Source organism: Phymastichus coffea, unplaced genomic scaffold (genome assembly GCF_024137745.1).
Source record: "Phymastichus coffea isolate CEN01 unplaced genomic scaffold, Cenicafe_Pcof_1.1 PCOF00001, whole genome shotgun sequence".
NCBI lineage: Eukaryota > Metazoa > Arthropoda > Insecta > Hymenoptera > Eulophidae > Phymastichus > Phymastichus coffea.
In genome coordinates this window covers 2,232,921-2,250,805 of record NW_026706812.1, presented here as the reverse complement: position 1 = coordinate 2,250,805, position 17,885 = coordinate 2,232,921, and the positions used below count along the sequence as shown (strand labels likewise).

Below are 17,885 nucleotides of genomic sequence, written 5' to 3'. Positions count from 1 at the left end.
ATTTGATATTTTTACATACCTTATTTATTTCGTTCGATAAAAAATTTAGATAAGTCTGACATATTTTATTCTATGTTCGTCTATTGTTTTTTTTTTTGTCAACTGAACTAATGAATTTGTAGGTTTTATTTAAAAATAATTATGGGGAGGAAAGCAGTTGTGGGAGTTTCATCGACTCCAGTATCCACCGACGGGCGACAGCACCGGCGAAAACAGAAATTGTTACCTCGCGAGTCTCTTCCTTCATTACCGACTGAAGTAATTCAGAAGATGGCTGCAAGACAACTCGCACACCGTGTTACCGCGTGATCCAAATTGATTGTATCATAGAAGTTTTCTAGTCTTGTGAATAAATATCGCTACCTAACTTATCCGTGCACCGAGTCATTTACCTTCATCCATTCCGAAAACGCAAACAGTGCCCGAAACAAAAAACTGGCAAATTATTGATTTGTTCAAAGCATATAAAAACCAGACTGAAATATCTAAATTATTGAACATAAGTAGATGTTATGTACTGAATACTATTACTGCTTACCACAAAAGCAAGACGGTGAAAAATAAGAAATATACAGGAAGACCGCGCGCAACAAGTTCTCGAATTTATAGAATTATCATTCAAAAAGCCAAACAAAATCGTACTATAACATCAAATAGTATTAAAAGTCAATTATATCTAGAATTAAAGTTTGAAATGTCTAGACAAACAGTCAACAGGAGTTTGCTTGAAAAGAATTTGAAGTCTCATATCGTGACTTCCAAACCTCTACTAACCTCTGTAAATCGTAAAGAAAATTTTGGAATATCTATAATATTTTTATTTCAAAACCAATTAGTTTAAAACGAATAGAAAATGTATTTTCCTACAATTTATGTGCAGTAAATTTAAAAATGACTGTGGTATTTGAAAAACATTGGCCTTAAATACAATAAAATTAGCGATTTACTAATCTAAACATTAGACATTATTTTTATGTGGTTTAAACAATTTTATACATAGCCATTTGAAATTTTCATCACTTGAAGCTGAAAGTTGAAAAAATATGAGGAAAGAAGAATCATGCCATCATATACTGATACAACATTTGTAGAGTGTTTTAAGTGCAACGAAATCGACGATATTTCATTGTTCCAAAAAATATTACTTTTTAAATTCAAATCTGCATGAAAATTTTGTAATGGATCAAATCTACATCGGATTTACGTTTTTTCGTTTAGAAAAACACCAATTTTGATTAAAAAAATATTTGGAATACCTACTAGAAAATTAAAACCTCCAAGGCTCTGTAAAGCTTAAAAATCCTAAATAAAATAAAGCGAAATCAGGGGTGCCTAATAATTTTGAGGACTACTGTACTTTCACATCACATTTACCTTTTTCGAAAACGGCGCTAAAGATAAAATATGTTACTCAATTTTTAATAACCGCAGATAATTTCTGACACAAAATATTAAGCTTGTCTCGTCCTAGTATATTCTACGTACTACGATACAAGCGGCTGAATTCAGATTCGTCATCGTTTCAGACACGTGTCTGTATTTGATATAACGTATGTCTTGAGCCATATAGTTAATGATAGCAACTGATGAATTAGATGTAGATATATAGTGAAGAATAATTATGTATATTACAAAGTTTGAGATGAAAATTCTTGTGTTAAGAGAACGAATATTGAGTATTTTAAAATTTTGTACCATAAATAACTCTACCTAGATAACTTTTTCTTCACTAGAAGTGAATGAAGAATCACCATTCTATAGTTTAAAAGATTGGCTGCAGAGATCATTATTATATAATAATTTATATAGAATAAAATTTTCCAGAAATGTATTGTATATAAGTAATTTATAAAATTAAAAGCACTATTCTATTTGCAGACGAAGTATATTCAGGTGGATCATGCGATGTCTTCACGGAAATGATAGGTGCGAAAGGTAAAGATGTTTTGTATATTGGTGACCATATTTTCGGGGATATTTTGAAGAGCAAAAAAATTCGTGGTTGGAGGACTTTTTTAATTGTTCCTGAATTAGTGCAAGAGCTTCATGTATGGACTGATAAATGCAAGCTTTTTGCTGAACTTCAAAGTTTAGATATTATGTTAGGAGAAGTATATAAGTAAGTTTAATTAATTAATTTTTTATAAATTATGTGAACTAAGTAATAAAATTTCAAGTTTATGGCATTTGTCAACTGATCGCTTTACCAAAAAATCAATGTTGTACGAACTTACTTATGATTGATAAAATATGTTTATCGTTTAATATTTTGTAACATGGTTATTTACCGACAAACATTTACCACGCTACTTTTGGCCTTAGAACGAAATAAATGGTTACAATTAAAATGATTACTAGGGCAAATCGATTTAAATTGCTCAAGAAATTTAATATAATGTAGAAGCACCGACGTAAATACGGGATGCCGAATTATGGGAGCCAGGCACTACTAAATTTTTGTTTTATAACAAATTAAATATTGCAGGAGTGTCACTCCGAAAGAAAATGAGCCAACTTATTTTACAGTTGATAATTTTACCTAGGACAAATCAGATTGATATTTGTGTGTCCGAGATCAAAATTTTAGCTAAGCTCAGCTATCTTATTCTGGCTCGTGAATTATCACGATAGCACGTAATCGGATTTTAATGTTGTGATTAAACTCACCGTGCTCGAAATTATTCTGGAAATACGAATTTAATTTTAAGCAAGGATTAGGAAATGCATAGATTGGTATGGGAAATGTTGGCCCAAGGGATGATTGAGTCGGCGAATAGCGGCTGGTCGAGCCCGATGGTAATGATACGCAAGAAGGATGGCTCGTACCGATTTTGTATAGACTTTCGGAAGGTCAACAAGGTCACCGAGTCAAATGCGTACCTCTTACCATTAATGCAGGATATATTGAGACGCTTGCAAAATGCACGCTATATCTCCACGCTCAATCTTAATAGCGCGTATCACCAAATACCATTCAAACCCGAATCTCGACCCATCACTGCCTTTACCGTGCCCGGATTGGGTCACTTCCAGTTCATGCAAATGCCATTCGGTTTCCCACATGCCGGCACCATCTTCCAATGATTGATAGATAGCGTAATCGGCTCAGAGCTTGGCGATTATGCCTTCGCCTATTTGGACAATATCATCGTAGTGTCGTCCAGATTTGAAGGCCACCTACGTCATCTTAAAACCGTATTGGATAGGTTAATCCAAGCCGGACTCTCGATTAATCGAGAGAAGAATGTCTTCTACAAGCCGGAGGCTAAGTATTTGGGACTGCTGAAAAACCGAGGGGGAATCAGACCCGACCCTGAAAAGGTGCGCTGTATCATGGAGTAACCCCGACCAGGAAACGTACGACAGCTGCGTACTTTTCTAGGGGTTGCTTCTTGGTATTGCTACTTCTTGAGTGATTTTGCCACTCACGCTCAACTGTTAACGAAATTAACAAGGAAAAAGTGCAAATATGTGTGGGGACCAGATCAAGAGCAAATTATTGCCAAACTTAAGGCACTCATGACATCCGCACCGTGCCTCGGATTGCCAGAACCCGATGGACTGTACGTGTTGGAGACAGACACTAGAGCTACGGGAAGCGACGCCATCCTGATTCAGAGAGTACGGGACGAAGACCGGATCATCGAGTACGCTAGTAGAGTCCTTAACCCGGTGGAGCAGAACTACTCTGCCACGGAGCGCGAATGCTTGGCGGTCGTATGGGCTATACAGAAGTTCCGCACATATATAGAAGTGTACCGATTCAAAGTAGTAACAGTTCACATCAGTCTGAAATGGCTGTGTAATTTGAAAAATCCCATAGAACGTCTGGCTCGATGGGCTCTACAACTCCAAGGCCATACCTTCGATATAGAGTATCGCAAAAGGGACAGACAACATGTTACCTGTTGCGTTGTCGCGCGCGTTCGAGCCCGTGAAGGCGGAAATCGGCTCGATAGACCAGCCTAAAGAAAGAGACGACGCCTGGTACTCAGAACAGTTCCGACGCGTCGAAGCCAATCCGGAGGAATATATAGATTGGAAGGTAGTGGGCAGAGTGATGTACCACCAACGGCCCAACAATGACTACCGAGATGAATACGGGTACGAGGATACCTGGATGCTTGTCGTACCACCGCAAGACCGAGAAGCTGTTCTGTTCGAAAACCACGACAATGAGACCGCCGGAAATTTGTGGCGAGAGAATACCTTTACCCGAGTCGCTCAGTCCTACTATTGGCCAGGCATATACGCCGATATCCGAAGGTACGTCCACAAATGTCAGATCTATCAGCAATGTAAGGTCGAACAGCGACTACCGTGCGGACTTATGAAAGATCGGATGTTGTCCACGCCTTGGCAAGTTGTGGTGGGCGACATTGCCGGACCGTTCCCGAGGAGCCCTCGAGGGCACGAATACGTATTGGTGTTCATCGACTTATTCACACGATGGGTCGAATGTATACCTATACGTAGCGGCAACGGTAAAACAATCGTAAGGGAATTCTGGGAACGAGTGATCTTGCGCTTCGGCACACCTAGAATCTTTCTGTCCGATAATGGCACCGAATTCCGGAACCAGCTCGTAGTTGAATACCTGAGGGAACAGGGGGTAAACCGTACCTTTACACCAACCTATACCCCCCAGGCTAATCCTACTGAAAGAGTTAATAGGACTCTGAAGACGATGATTACCTTCTACCTGCACGGGAATCAAAAGAGTGGGACCGAGTCTTGCCTGAACTCGCGTTCGCAGTGAACACCGGTATCCACAGCTTCATGGAAACCAACCCTGTTATACTCAATTACGGAAGGTAACCGGAAGGCCCGAACACTCTCCGTAGGCAAAAAGGGACGAGCTTGGGACCCAGGAGGAAGACTTACTTCGAATAAAGAAATGGAATGAGCATACGGAAAATAATCCATTCGTTATTCAGGAGGCCTGAGAGATCGCCTCTAACGAATCCCTTAGACAGGCGAAGTATTACAATGCTAAGCATAGGGCTTCGAGATTCAAGAAACGGGACTGGGTGTGGAAAAGGAACCGCATACTATCCAGTGCGACACAGGGTATATCCGCGAAGCTAGCGCCGAAATTCGTGGGGCCTTACGTGATAATCAAAGTACTCGGAGTCAATTAATACCGCCTTGCCAACAAAGAGGAAGAGGTCAAAGAATTGGTTCACGCCAAAGACCTTAAACCCTATTATGGCCGGGAGAACACCTTCTCGGATGACTAAACCCGAAGACAAGATGACGACGATACCTCGAGCACCGAGGAAGCTGAGGCGACGAATCACCCGCCTATATCGAACAAGGCGACACCCCACGAAAGCGAACGCGCCGTTACCGCGAATAATACGCTCCAAAGTGAGAACGCGACGAGTTTAAACCACCCTCGTCGCACTCCATTCAATCACCCCGATAAGACCACGACAACAGCCCCATCGAATAGCACGGTAAAGCGCCCGCGGGGACGATCCCGCAAGAACGCGCTGACTATTCGTGCCCTGTCGTGCCAAAAAAGTTCACTTGTCTCCCCTCCCGTCGTCGTAAAAAGGAAAAGATGGAGATCTCGAAATCACCGAACGTTGATGAATGACACCCTGCGAACGAAGAACCTGGGAGACCGACGCAAAGGACCCCACCTTCAACCCCAGCGACGAAGGTTCTAAGCAGCCGAATAGGCGCCAACCTTCAATATCAAATGGTAAAGATTACCGATATTGACATGTAGAAATATTACAAGATGAAGATCGCGCAGGAGCAGTTCGAAAAAGTGGCGGCCACCCTCATAGGATTGGATTTGGGTACCGCCGTCAACGGAGTAGTGCACGCCGGCCTACACCTCATTGAGGAAACGAGAAAAGAGGAGGATCAGGCACGAGCACGAGCTCACGAGAGCTCGTCGTCCGTGCTGATTAAGGAGGTGAGCGAAGATGAACCCCAGACTCCGTCATCTGCTCCGGGCGTCGTGTATGAAGAGACCCTATCGCCGCCGGCACCACCAGCTGGTGCTATTCCGGTAGCAGCGCTGAAAGTATCAAAGAGCACCCAAACTGACGGTGCTTCCATCGATAACGACTGGCGTCCAGATTTCCTCCACCAGCTAACAGTGCCGAGAAATAGCTGCAAATTGTTCATCTGTTAAAGTGCGTTCATCTTCATATCTGCGTACAGGGCTATGCACAATTTCTTCACGCATCGCTTGAACAAATGATTGTAATTCTGGACCATTCAAAATGTATGGTCTATTAATGAACCTGAAATCTTCAATAATATTGAGTGGTAATAAACCCTTTTCATCCAAATGCTCATTACAGCAACAGTATCTTGCTGGCACATAAATGTTTCGCTCTACAAAAATATGAACTCTGGATTGCAAACTTAAGCTGTGAATGTTAATACGTCTATGGCACACCAAACATTCATTATTAGTACGATGAGAAAGAACATTGAGTCGAGTGCAATTGGGATCAGCCTGTAACATTTGAATTTCACGGCGTATTGTTATATTACAATTGTTACAGATCCGAGTTTCAAGATCAATAGGAGCTTCTGGTCTTCCATTCTCCAAGCGTCTTGTAAAAGCGATTTCTCGTAGAAGGTCATCTTCAGCGTTAGCCAAACGTACCATTACTCTAGCATGTAAAGCGTTAGGGCAAATATAGCAAGGAATCCGAAATCTATTAGCCATTTTAACAACCAGAAATAATTATATTCTTTTGCAATGAAATCAAATCAGTACTGTACAGTTAATTATTCTCTACGATGAAGACTTGTATTTTTTGTATTCTACTGTATCCCAGTATACATTGTAAGACATGTAAATCAACAGCGTAAGCATTTATTTCTGGGTGTATAAATAATAAACGTTGTTCAAATAACAATGAATAAGGAAGTCTGAAGAAGACTGCCCTGGATTTATTCTAAACTAAGATTATTTTTAAGAATTGAGAACAGAAATATTACAACGATCTCTCTACAAGCCACGAACTCTTCTCCGCAATATCCTGCAATGGTGGACTGCAGTGGTGGCAGCCTCATAACCATGCATATTGAGATTACAATGGCAAGAGTTGGTATTTTTAGAAAAAAAGGAATGTTTTTTTAAAAATATAGAATTGTGTATCGGCTTACGACTACTGACCAGCCATCGTCAGTACGAAACAAGTAGTCGCTTTCGTAGACACATATTGAAAAAAATAACGAAACGGTTCTACTTAAGGATTATGGCAAACAAAAAGTTCTAGAGAGAGTGAGGCTCCTATTTAGTGGTGAAAAAGTGAAAAGAAATATATAAAAAGTGAAATGAAATATTCAAACTCGATTACTCCTGGGCTAGTCTCTCAATAACAAGTCGAGTTTCAATATTTCATTGTGCATTTTCTGACACACTAACACGCATAATGAATAACACACACAAACACTAACACACGTAGATAATTACACATGAACTAACCCACACACACATAAACTCACACACACACACACACAGAGGGATCAGACGCCCATTACGTCCACGCCGTTGATCCTGGATTCGGCTGAGAATGGGTCACCGTACACTATCACTTTCGCGTAAAACAAAGAGATATACGGATCAGAGAAAGAGGTTGTGAGTATTTATATGTGCATCGACTTTCAAATGTCCACAAAATATAAATCAATTTACATGCATTCAATAAAAGCATATCATTGTCGTCTTAAAATGGCTAAGACGTATACTATGTATTTTTGGAGCTAACACCCTTGATTTGTCCCTAAAAAACGAGTTTCCGGATATGGTACCCATGAAGACATTTGATCAGTATGTTACGAACTATCGATTTGTCAGTGTAAGATTTAAATTAACCGAAAGTATTTTTTCATTGGTTTTGTGCGGGGTTTTTTAAAGAAGATACTGATTAAGAGAAATGTAGTAAGTTTCCGAATTGCTAGACGAGGGGATTATACCGATGATCTTGGATACTAACAGAAGGAAGAGGATCTGGATTACTAATAGAAATAATAATAAGAATTTTCGAAAAGAGCCCTATAAAGGTCATCGTATATTATGGGAAGATAATTTTTCCACCGCGAAACGAGCGGACGGAAATAATTAAAACACTATAAGATAGCCTAGTGAGTGGCCATAAGGGTGGCAATCAGACATATCGGAAAATCCGAGCGCGATATTATTGGCCAGGACTACGAAAAGATATATTAAATTATGTACGGAAATGTCCGAGTTGTCTTGAGAAGAAAATTGATCGTCACAAGACTAAAGAACCAATGCTGATTACGGACACACCAATTGAAGCAGTCGACAAGGTATCAATAGACACTGTAGGAAAATTACGTTCCTCTCCTAGTGGAAATTGTCATCTGCTGACCATGCAATGTAATCTGACCAAATACTTAATCGTAGTACCAATAAAGGATCTTAGAACAACCACTATCGCTGATGCGTTGGCTAGACATTTAATATGCCAATTCGGTACCCCGAGAGCAATATTGTCAGATCACGGGACTAACTTTCTTTCAAAGATTGTGGAATCGTTATTACACTTGTTTAAAATTTACCATTTAACGACTGCCGGATATAGACCTCAGACTAATGGCTCTCTCGAGAGAAGTCATGCACCCTTAATTGATTTCTTACGAATATATTCGGAAGGATTCGACGACTGGGACCGATTAACCAAAATTAAAAGAGGGTTCTCTTTGTCATTTTTACATGTAATACGAGTATGGAACTGGTTAAAACCCCTTTGAGTCAGTTTATGGACGAATCGCTCGTTTCCCTATGAGGATCCCTAGGGAAGAAAAATTAGGGACTTATAACCAATACCTACAACTAAAGATAGCGGCGGGTGAGAATCATATTCGTGTAAAGGAAAAATCTAAAGACTGATATGACAAACAATTTCCCTTTAAAGGGAAATTTGGCGATTACGCCTGGGTATTGAATGAACCTCGGGTAGGAAAAGCCGATGGTTATTATAAAAAACCGTTAAAAATTGTCGAAATTTTAAATTATAAAAATGTCTTGTTAGAATTACCTAATGGAAAAACAATACGCATATGGATAAACTTAAGCTTTAGGCGTACTGTATAAATTCAATTATTTATTTATCTTATCTATTCTACATCCTTCACCTATACTATCTATCTTGTTTTATTCTTTCCGGTATTATTCTTCTTTTCATTTAGTATGTATCTGATTTTACTTTTCTTTCTCTCCGTCTTCGCCCCGTTTATAATGAACCCCCAAGCTTATTCTATAGAAAAGCTAGACAGCAATCCAGGAATATACTACGAAAGAATAGATCCGATGAGAATAAAGAGGGCAAACTGGAATGTAAACATATCCATCGACACCAATTTATTCCTGGCGAAGACCAATGCTATAATTGACATACGCTCGCTACTACGAAATTGTACTGAGCATCTCAATGAGGAAACTTGCACTAATATAATTGGCAAGGATCATATTGACCTGAAGACAATCTCTCTTGAACAAATACGAACAAATATTAAAGGAGCTAATCTCATATATAAACAATGGTTAAGGAAAATCCCTCATGTAATTAAAACAACACTCTTGAAAATTTCAACGTTTCGCCATAAATTCATGGCCTCTTCAGGAAAACTTTATTAAAAAAAAAAAATTATGAACAATTAAAAACTTTTTTATAAACAAATCGACATGATCATAACATTACAGTACACATCTAACAATAATAATAAAATCATTCGTACTCACAACTATAGAAAACCTAAGTCATAGTAATGTTAATTAATAAAATATTTTTACTATTCAGAAACAAACCGAAAAGTCAGAGATATAAAATGAACTGTGAATTTCAAAGTGGTAAAACTGTCTATATACTAGAAATGTCAATATAGTAAGCAATTAAACAACCAATCAGAGTCAAGCACGAAACGGAGATGCCCGAACAATTCGAATCACACAAATAAAATTCAATGACAAGAGCGCATCTCTTTTACAACATGTACAATCCGACAGTATTGTTTATTGAGAAGCTTCACATCTTCTTTCCTGTTAATCGTGTTATCACTAATATTAATATTCATCATCTCAGATGTAATTCTTTTTTTGTAATTTGATTCTCTATCCAAAATAACTGTGTTTTCCCAATCAAATTCATGGTTAGGAAAATTCTCTATGTGAGAAGATACTGGTAACTTATTTTTTCCTATTGAATCTTTGTGTTCTTTAATTCTCTTTTTTAAACTACGTTTTGTTTCCCTTACATAATTCGCAGGGCATGATTTACAATTGAATTTGTAAACGACTCCAGTTTCATCCCACTTTGACAATTTGTCCTTGCCTAGTTTAATTATGTTATTGAGTTTTTTGCTTAAAATAGGAACACATGTGATTTTAAATTTCTTAAAGATAGAATTACAATTATAATAAAAATTCTCACATAACGGCAGTGGTAGTATAGTGTCTTGATTATATTGTTTATTATTGTGAACTGATTCAATAATACCTTTGATTTGTTTGTATCTATGTTGTCTTAGTCTACGATTGATATTTGAGTTTATGAATTTAATCGGATAATTATTTTGTAATAATGTTTTTTTTATTTGTTCAATATTAGCATCATGAAAGGTCGGATCTGATAAACGTACTGCTCTATCAACTAAATTAGAAATAATATTTTTCTTCTGTTGAATAGTGTGATTAGAATTGTAATTCAATAGTCTGCCTGCCGAAAGTGGTTTCAGATACCAATTAGTATAAATAGAATTGTGATTTCGGTAGATAGTCACATCAAGAAAATTTATACTGTTGTTTTGTTCTATTTCATATGTGAATTTCAAATGTCTGTTATAGCTGTTAAAAAAGTCTAATACTGATTGTACATGTTCTTTTTTTATACACAAAATTGTATCGTCAACATAACGGTAATAAAAAATTGGAACACAGTCAAAATCCTTTTTAAGTTGATCCAAACAATAATTTTCTAAGTCATCCATGACTAAATCTGCAAATAATGGCGATATTGGGTATCCCATTGGAGAACCAAACATCTGTTTATATATTTTATTATTAAAACAAAAATAAGTATTATTAAATATGAATTTGGTAATATCAATTATTGTATTGAATGGAATTTTTGAGTGTGATTTTATTCTATTGTAACGTTTGTCTAAACTTTTGATAACCAAATCACAGGGAATGTTCGTAAAAAGAGAACTTACATCGAGCGAAAGTAAATTATAATCATCCGGAATATATATTTTTTTAAACTTATCTATCAATGAAAAACTATTTTTAATATATGATTTGGGTGGTTCAATACATTTTCTCAGATTTTTATCTAATACTTTTGAATGAAAATAAGTAGGGCTATTTATTAGTGAAATAACTGTTCTAAGTGGGCAATCACTTTTATGTATTTTAGGTAATCCATACGCTCTCGCTAAAGATGTATTAGTTTGTGTGAGATTGATTCTATTATATCTCTGATCCAAGAATTCTTCCTCATTTAATTGTGATAATATCTGATAAACCTTTGATTGAAGATTTTTTAACGGATTTTTTTCAACTATTTTATATGTATCTTTATCAGCCAACAATAATTCCATATTTCTCATGTAATCATCCTTATTCAAACATACCGAAACATTACCCTTATCTGATCGTGTGAAAAAGAAATTCTTATTATTTTTTAAAAATTCTTGAGTTAATTTGTAATCTTTAGTAATTTTTTTCGAATTGTTCGGGCATCTCCGTTTCGTGCTTGACTCTGATTGGTTGTTTAATTGCTTACTATATTGACATTTCTAGTATATAGACAGTTTTACCACTTTGAAATTCACAGTTCATTTTATATCTCTGACTTTTCGGTTTGTTTCTGAATAGTAAAAATATTTTATTAATTAACATTACTATGACTTAGGTTTTCTATAGTTGTGAGTACGAATGATTTTATTATTATTGTTAGATGTGTACTGTAGTGTTATGATCATGTCGATTTGTTTATAAAAAAGTTTTTAATTGTTCATAATTTTTTTTTTTTAATAAAGTTTTCCTGAAGAGGCCATGAATTTATGGCGAAACGTTGAAATTTTCAAGAGTGTTGTTTTAATTACATGAGAGATTTTCCTTAACCATTGTTTATATATGAGATTAGTAATATTTCGAAGGAAAATAAAATAGATTATAATTAAAGGAGCTATTGAGAACATGGGACATATTCAACCCCCCAATGTTCAAGGACCTAAAAATATCAGGCCAATAAGATTGGTACTTTTTGGAGGTATAGGAAGGCTAACTTATAGTTTATTTGGATTAGTGACTATTGACGAAACTGATAAGATAAGAGCCAATATACGAGGTCTGTCCGGAAAGTATCGGGCCTACCTTTATATTTTCGTGCTAGCATTATTCTTTATTGTTTAGTGGGTGGCATCCTTCAAAGTAATCCCCACTTAATTAAATAACACGGTTCCATCGATGTTTCCAATTTTCAAAACAGTCCTGGTACTCACTTTTAAGGATAGCCTTAAGTACACTCGTCGCATTTTTTTCAACCGTTGTTTTGTCATCGAATCGATGTCCTTTGAGTGGTTATTTTAGTTTTGGAAACAGCCAAAAGTCACAAGGGACTATGCGGAACTGTATGGAGGTTGTCGAAGCAATGCAATATTGTGTTTGCTCAAAAACTGCTGCAAAAGATTGGATGAATGCGCTGACGCATTATCGTGATGGAGAAGCCAGTTACCACTTTCCCAAAAGTGCGGCCATTTTCTTCTTACTGCATCACGCAAACGTTTTAAAATTTAAACGTAGTATTCTTTATTGAATGTCTGACCTGTTGGTGCATATTCGTGATGTACATTCTTCTGCTCTGCTATGAGCAATTTTGGGATGAATTTCGCACACACGCGATTCATTCCTAAATTTTCGGTTAAAATTTCTGAAATGATAGTTTTTGGTATTTCAAGGTCTTCTTCTAGTCCTCGCACAGTCATACGACGATCTTGTTCAATTGCAAGTCGCACTCGCTCAATATTATCTGCGGTTTTTGTCGTCGAAGGTCGGCCGGAACGAGAATCACTATCGACAGAAGTGCGACCATCCTTGAATCGTTTATACCACTCTATTATTCGTGTTTTGCTCATACAGCCTCCTGAAGGCTTTTTGCATCATTTCAATAGTTTCCGAACTCGTTTTTCCGAATTGAAAGCAAAATTTGATACAAATTCGTTGATCTTGTTTTTCAGTCATTTTTGACAATATCAAAATCCGACGAACGCGAAAAATGCACTGTAAATAAAGACACGCTGCGCATGAACTATATGTCCGGCAGGTGTCAGTAAGTAACCAATAGATTCGTGAGGCTTTACGGTTGACGTTTCTGTTCGATAGAGGTCGCTCGAACACTATGGCGCGAAGATATAAACGTAGGCCCGATACTTTCTGGACAGACCTCGTAAATCAATTGTATATAGACCAAAAAGATATCATTAAATTTTTCAGTGATAAAAGTATGAACCACAGGAATGAATAAACTTTATAAAATGATGGACGTTCGTGGGGACAGAATTTACAAATTAAACCTTTAAATGCGACAAAAATTCAAGAAATTAGAAAATGAAAATGCTCGACAGGAATACATGACTTCAATACAATCACGTAGAACAATGCTAGAAACAAAACTGGACCATTACATCAAAAGCTCGGAAAGACTTCTTGAAATTATTCATGCGTTAAAAAAGGGCAAAGTGCATCCGAATGTTATACTACTGTGGGCAAAAAGTAAGGTGAATTTTCAATTTAAACTTCGCGGGCTTAACATTTCGGGCTAGTTCTTTTTTTCTTGAGTTGGTAGGACTGCGAATGACATCTGGGACAAATTTCATGTCAATGTCATCATCAGTAATATATTTACGCTTGTGTTTACCAAACGACCAAGAGTGCATGTTTCGATTTTTACAATGTCTGATTTAATTGAGCAAAGAAGTGCCATCAAATTTTGTTTGCGGAATGAAATTTCGGCTGCGGAAACGTTGAGGATGTTGCGGAAGGCCTTTGGTGATTCTACCATGTCGCAGAAAAATGTTTATAAGTGGTACAAAGACTTCAAAGAGGGTCGAGAACGTGTTGATGACTTGGAGCGCTCCGGACGACCATCGACGTCAACAGATGACCAACACGTCAATAAAGTGAAGGAATTAGTGCTCGAAAATCGTCGGTTGACTGTTAGAGACCTTACTGATATGATCGGAGTATCAGAAGGATCTGTGAAAACAATTTTGAAAGACCATTTGGGCCTACGAAAAGTCAAATCTCGTTTGGTACCGAAAACGCTCAATTCGTTCACTCGTTCTTCGTGACCATTTCGCCAAAAATTCGACGCATATCGTTCCGCAACCACCGTATTCGCCTGATTTGACTCCGTGTGACTTCTGGCTATTTCCAAAACTCAAGAGACCACTCCGGGGAACGCGTTTCGAGTCGATTGAGGAGATAAGAGCTGAATCGAAGAAGGCGCTGATGGCTATACCGGAAAGGGACTATTTGGCATGTTTCGAGGATTGGAAAAAACGTTGGCATAAGTGTATTTTATCGGGAGGGGATTACTTCGAAGGGGATGACATTGATGTAGAAGAATAAATAAAGATTTTTCATTTTACAAACAAATTCACCTTACTTTTTGCCCACAGTAGTAGACTCTAACATGTTGCATCAGATAGCGAATGATATAAAATTTATGGAAACAGACCTTGATTTCCCAATTCCAACTGAACACCTCAGATTCGAGGAAATTATTAAAATTTCCAGCATTGATGCAATTCAGCGAGAATGGTAGACATACATTGTCATTCATTTACCTCTAGTTGACAGAAATTACTATAATCTATACCGTCTGCACTCAATATTGATACCACAATTACCGAGCTCAACTGAAAAATAAGCATCGTATTAGACACAGACACCCGTACTTGGTATTAAGTTCGGATCAAAAATAGTATATTACAAAGTTGTGTGCGAACAAACTATACTTTTATATATCCGGTAGGAGGACCTGTTTTAGACACTAATTTAAATAGAAACTGTGAGTTAGGAATGCTGTTACAATCATCCAATCATGAATTATACCATTCTGACATAGTACTAAAAATACAACGAATAACTAGTTGGAATTATATATCAATGGATGGGTCATGGATATTCTCAAGTTACCGACAAGATATAGTTCGAATTGTTTGCCCAAATCAAATGGACCAAAAAACCCAAATATAAGGGGTAGAAATATTAATAACTGCCTCGGGGTGCATCGGATATACTAAGGATGCAACTTTATTTACGGAAATGAGCAAAGATAATATGAATGCTTACCTATAACAACCAAACTTGACCCTCAACCTAACAAATCTCTACCCGACGCTAACCTATCTATCTGAAACAGATATTAAATTAGAAGAATGGACCCCACAAGCTGAAACCTGGACCAGCCAGGAAAAAACATTAAACGATATTACGGAAAAGACAGAAATGACACGAAATCATATGAAAATCACAACATCGCAATCAGGATTAATCTATGGAGGATTCAGTATTGATATCCTAATCATAATAATTATCAGTATAATTTATAAATGCTGCGTCGTACGCACAAAAGTGTTAACTAATACCACAACACATGAATTATCTCACGTGCATACACCAAAGTCGTCTCAATACCATTTACCGGATCTCCGACACAGATCAGCTTTTAATAGCTTTGGACTGACCACGAATAAGCAAACGCCTACCTGGATATCCGAAGAATAATTTAATAAATAAATTCAAACCGAAACCTTTCATATTCCACCTTCAAAGAAACCAAAACTCTCCACGACTAACCTAATCCGTTGATACGATCTGAAAATTCTTCGGGTTTACAAATCCAGCCAGCGGAGTATGTATAAAAATTAATCAATAATTTATTGATCATTGGTTTCAGTATTCAATACCATCATGAGTGACGTATCCGAGCATTTGATTATAGATCCAACATGCATCAAGATACGATATCTAAGACATAAGTCGCTGAGCGAACTTTTAACACGATAAGAAAATATTGGACCCATAGAGGAATTCCATTTGCTAAGAAATCTCACGAATAATGGTACAAGAATTCTTCTCTGTAAATTTACTAACAAGGAATGGTACCCAACCCCAACTCAAAGATTTTGATGATTTTGATACATATTGCAGAACTAAAAAAAATAAGAGACACATATTTTTTTTATCGGCTAATTTTCACTTTTAAGGGGTAAAAACTTCCCCTAAAATTAACCCCCAAAAAGCGTTTTTTTTTTATCTCGGCTTAAAATTAATATTTTTCAGTGAAACAAATAGTGGGTTATTTCTTACAAAAGGAGCAAGTATTTCATGGTAATTCGAAGAGTAAGGGTAGCATCCTCTATTTTTTAGGGATTGAAAACATATATTTTTTGGCATAATTTTAGAATAAAAAAGTTTAAACCGACTAAAAAAATTGGAAAAAATGTTTAAACATCCATAATAACAAAATTTAGTTGACTTCTTTCGGTGTTTTAATAAATATTACCCTAAGGGGGGGGAGCCACCCCTAACACAAAATAACTGTAAAAATGTAATTCAATACATAATATTTCATAGAAAGTTTGTACATAGAGGTTTTCGAGGTCGCTCATTACAAATCTGATATCAGATTTTGAAAATTTAAAATGGCGGAACAAATGTGGTGGATGAAGATGTCGAAAAAAATTTTAACTTTCATAAAAATTTGTTTACAAATGTGTGATCTTTGTAGGCTGTATACCTGAACTAAAGAGTCTTAAACCCTAAACCCCTAAACAACAAATAGGCTAGATGCCTGTGCTTTTTAACTAAACCATCTCAAATTCCTAAATTTGTAAACAAGAAAATTCTGTGTGTGAAGCAGTTCTATAAATTCCTTAGAAATTGTTATCAGAATGTTATTGAAATTCCTTTATTGTAAATTTAATTTATAATGTACTTTGTAACGAGGGAGGTTATCTGAAAAATGGGAAATTTATTTAAGAACAAACTCCCACGATGCAGAGCAAACCGCCGCTCCGTTAAACACGTATGATAGTACATGTATTCACCTTAACGTCAGATGATTTATCTTAGTTGTCTTCTATCAAACGGAGTTGAACTCACCTTAAGTCACGTGTCTTGTGACACGCGATAAGTTTTAAGTGTGACTGACTTTACTCCTAATCTTCTTAATCCCCTAGATGTAATCAGATTAAAACCTAAGCCTTTTTCAATTACCTAAGCTACTAGGAAAATTAAATGACGAAAACGGCGAATAAATTTAACAGACTTTAATTAATAAAAAATCACTACAGTCTTTGTAGGACCGAAAGACTAACGCTCGCGAATAGGATTTTACAATTAACTATGTTCGGTGAGAAAGAGAGAGAGAGAAAATTCGAATTCTACCGTGAACTAACGCTCGACGCGAATACAAAAAAATAACGCTAACGTGATTAGACAAAATACCGAATATATTTTGTATCGCATATAATGACGGAAGGTGCACCTACCATGCGGTGCAATTACGGTGATCAGCCGTAATTGTTGATGCAAAATATCAAATGCCGCTGCCCCTCGATTAATCAGCTGCGCTGCCTTACTCTGCGTCTGATTTGCTGCAATCTGCTGCTGTATTGTCCTGCTGCTTGCTACTGCAATGCCGTTGTTGCACACACGCACGTAATAGTCCCAAAAAACTTGTTATCGGCGAAAACTAAGTGCAACACAAAATCGACGGTATCGATACGAACACAGCTGAGGCGTAACTGCTTATTCAAAAGATCGCGCGCCCCCTCTCTCTCTCTTTCTTAATAGTTCGAACTAACGCATG

The 17,885-nt window shown here is 36.9% G+C and overlaps 1 protein-coding gene across 4 annotated transcripts in view; it reads left to right on the top strand.

The window, feature by feature from the left end:
- LOC131675023 (cytosolic purine 5'-nucleotidase) overlaps positions 1–17,885 on the top strand; it is a 678,819-nt gene that overhangs the window by 510,785 nt on the left and 150,149 nt on the right. For all 4 annotated transcript variants that reach the window (XM_058953825.1, XM_058953835.1, XM_058953853.1 and 1 more), the window contains one exon: positions 1,879–2,119. In XM_058953825.1, the coding sequence (XP_058809808.1) occupies positions 1,879–2,119 (241 nt within the window). The remainder of the gene's footprint in view (positions 1–1,878; positions 2,120–17,885) is intronic.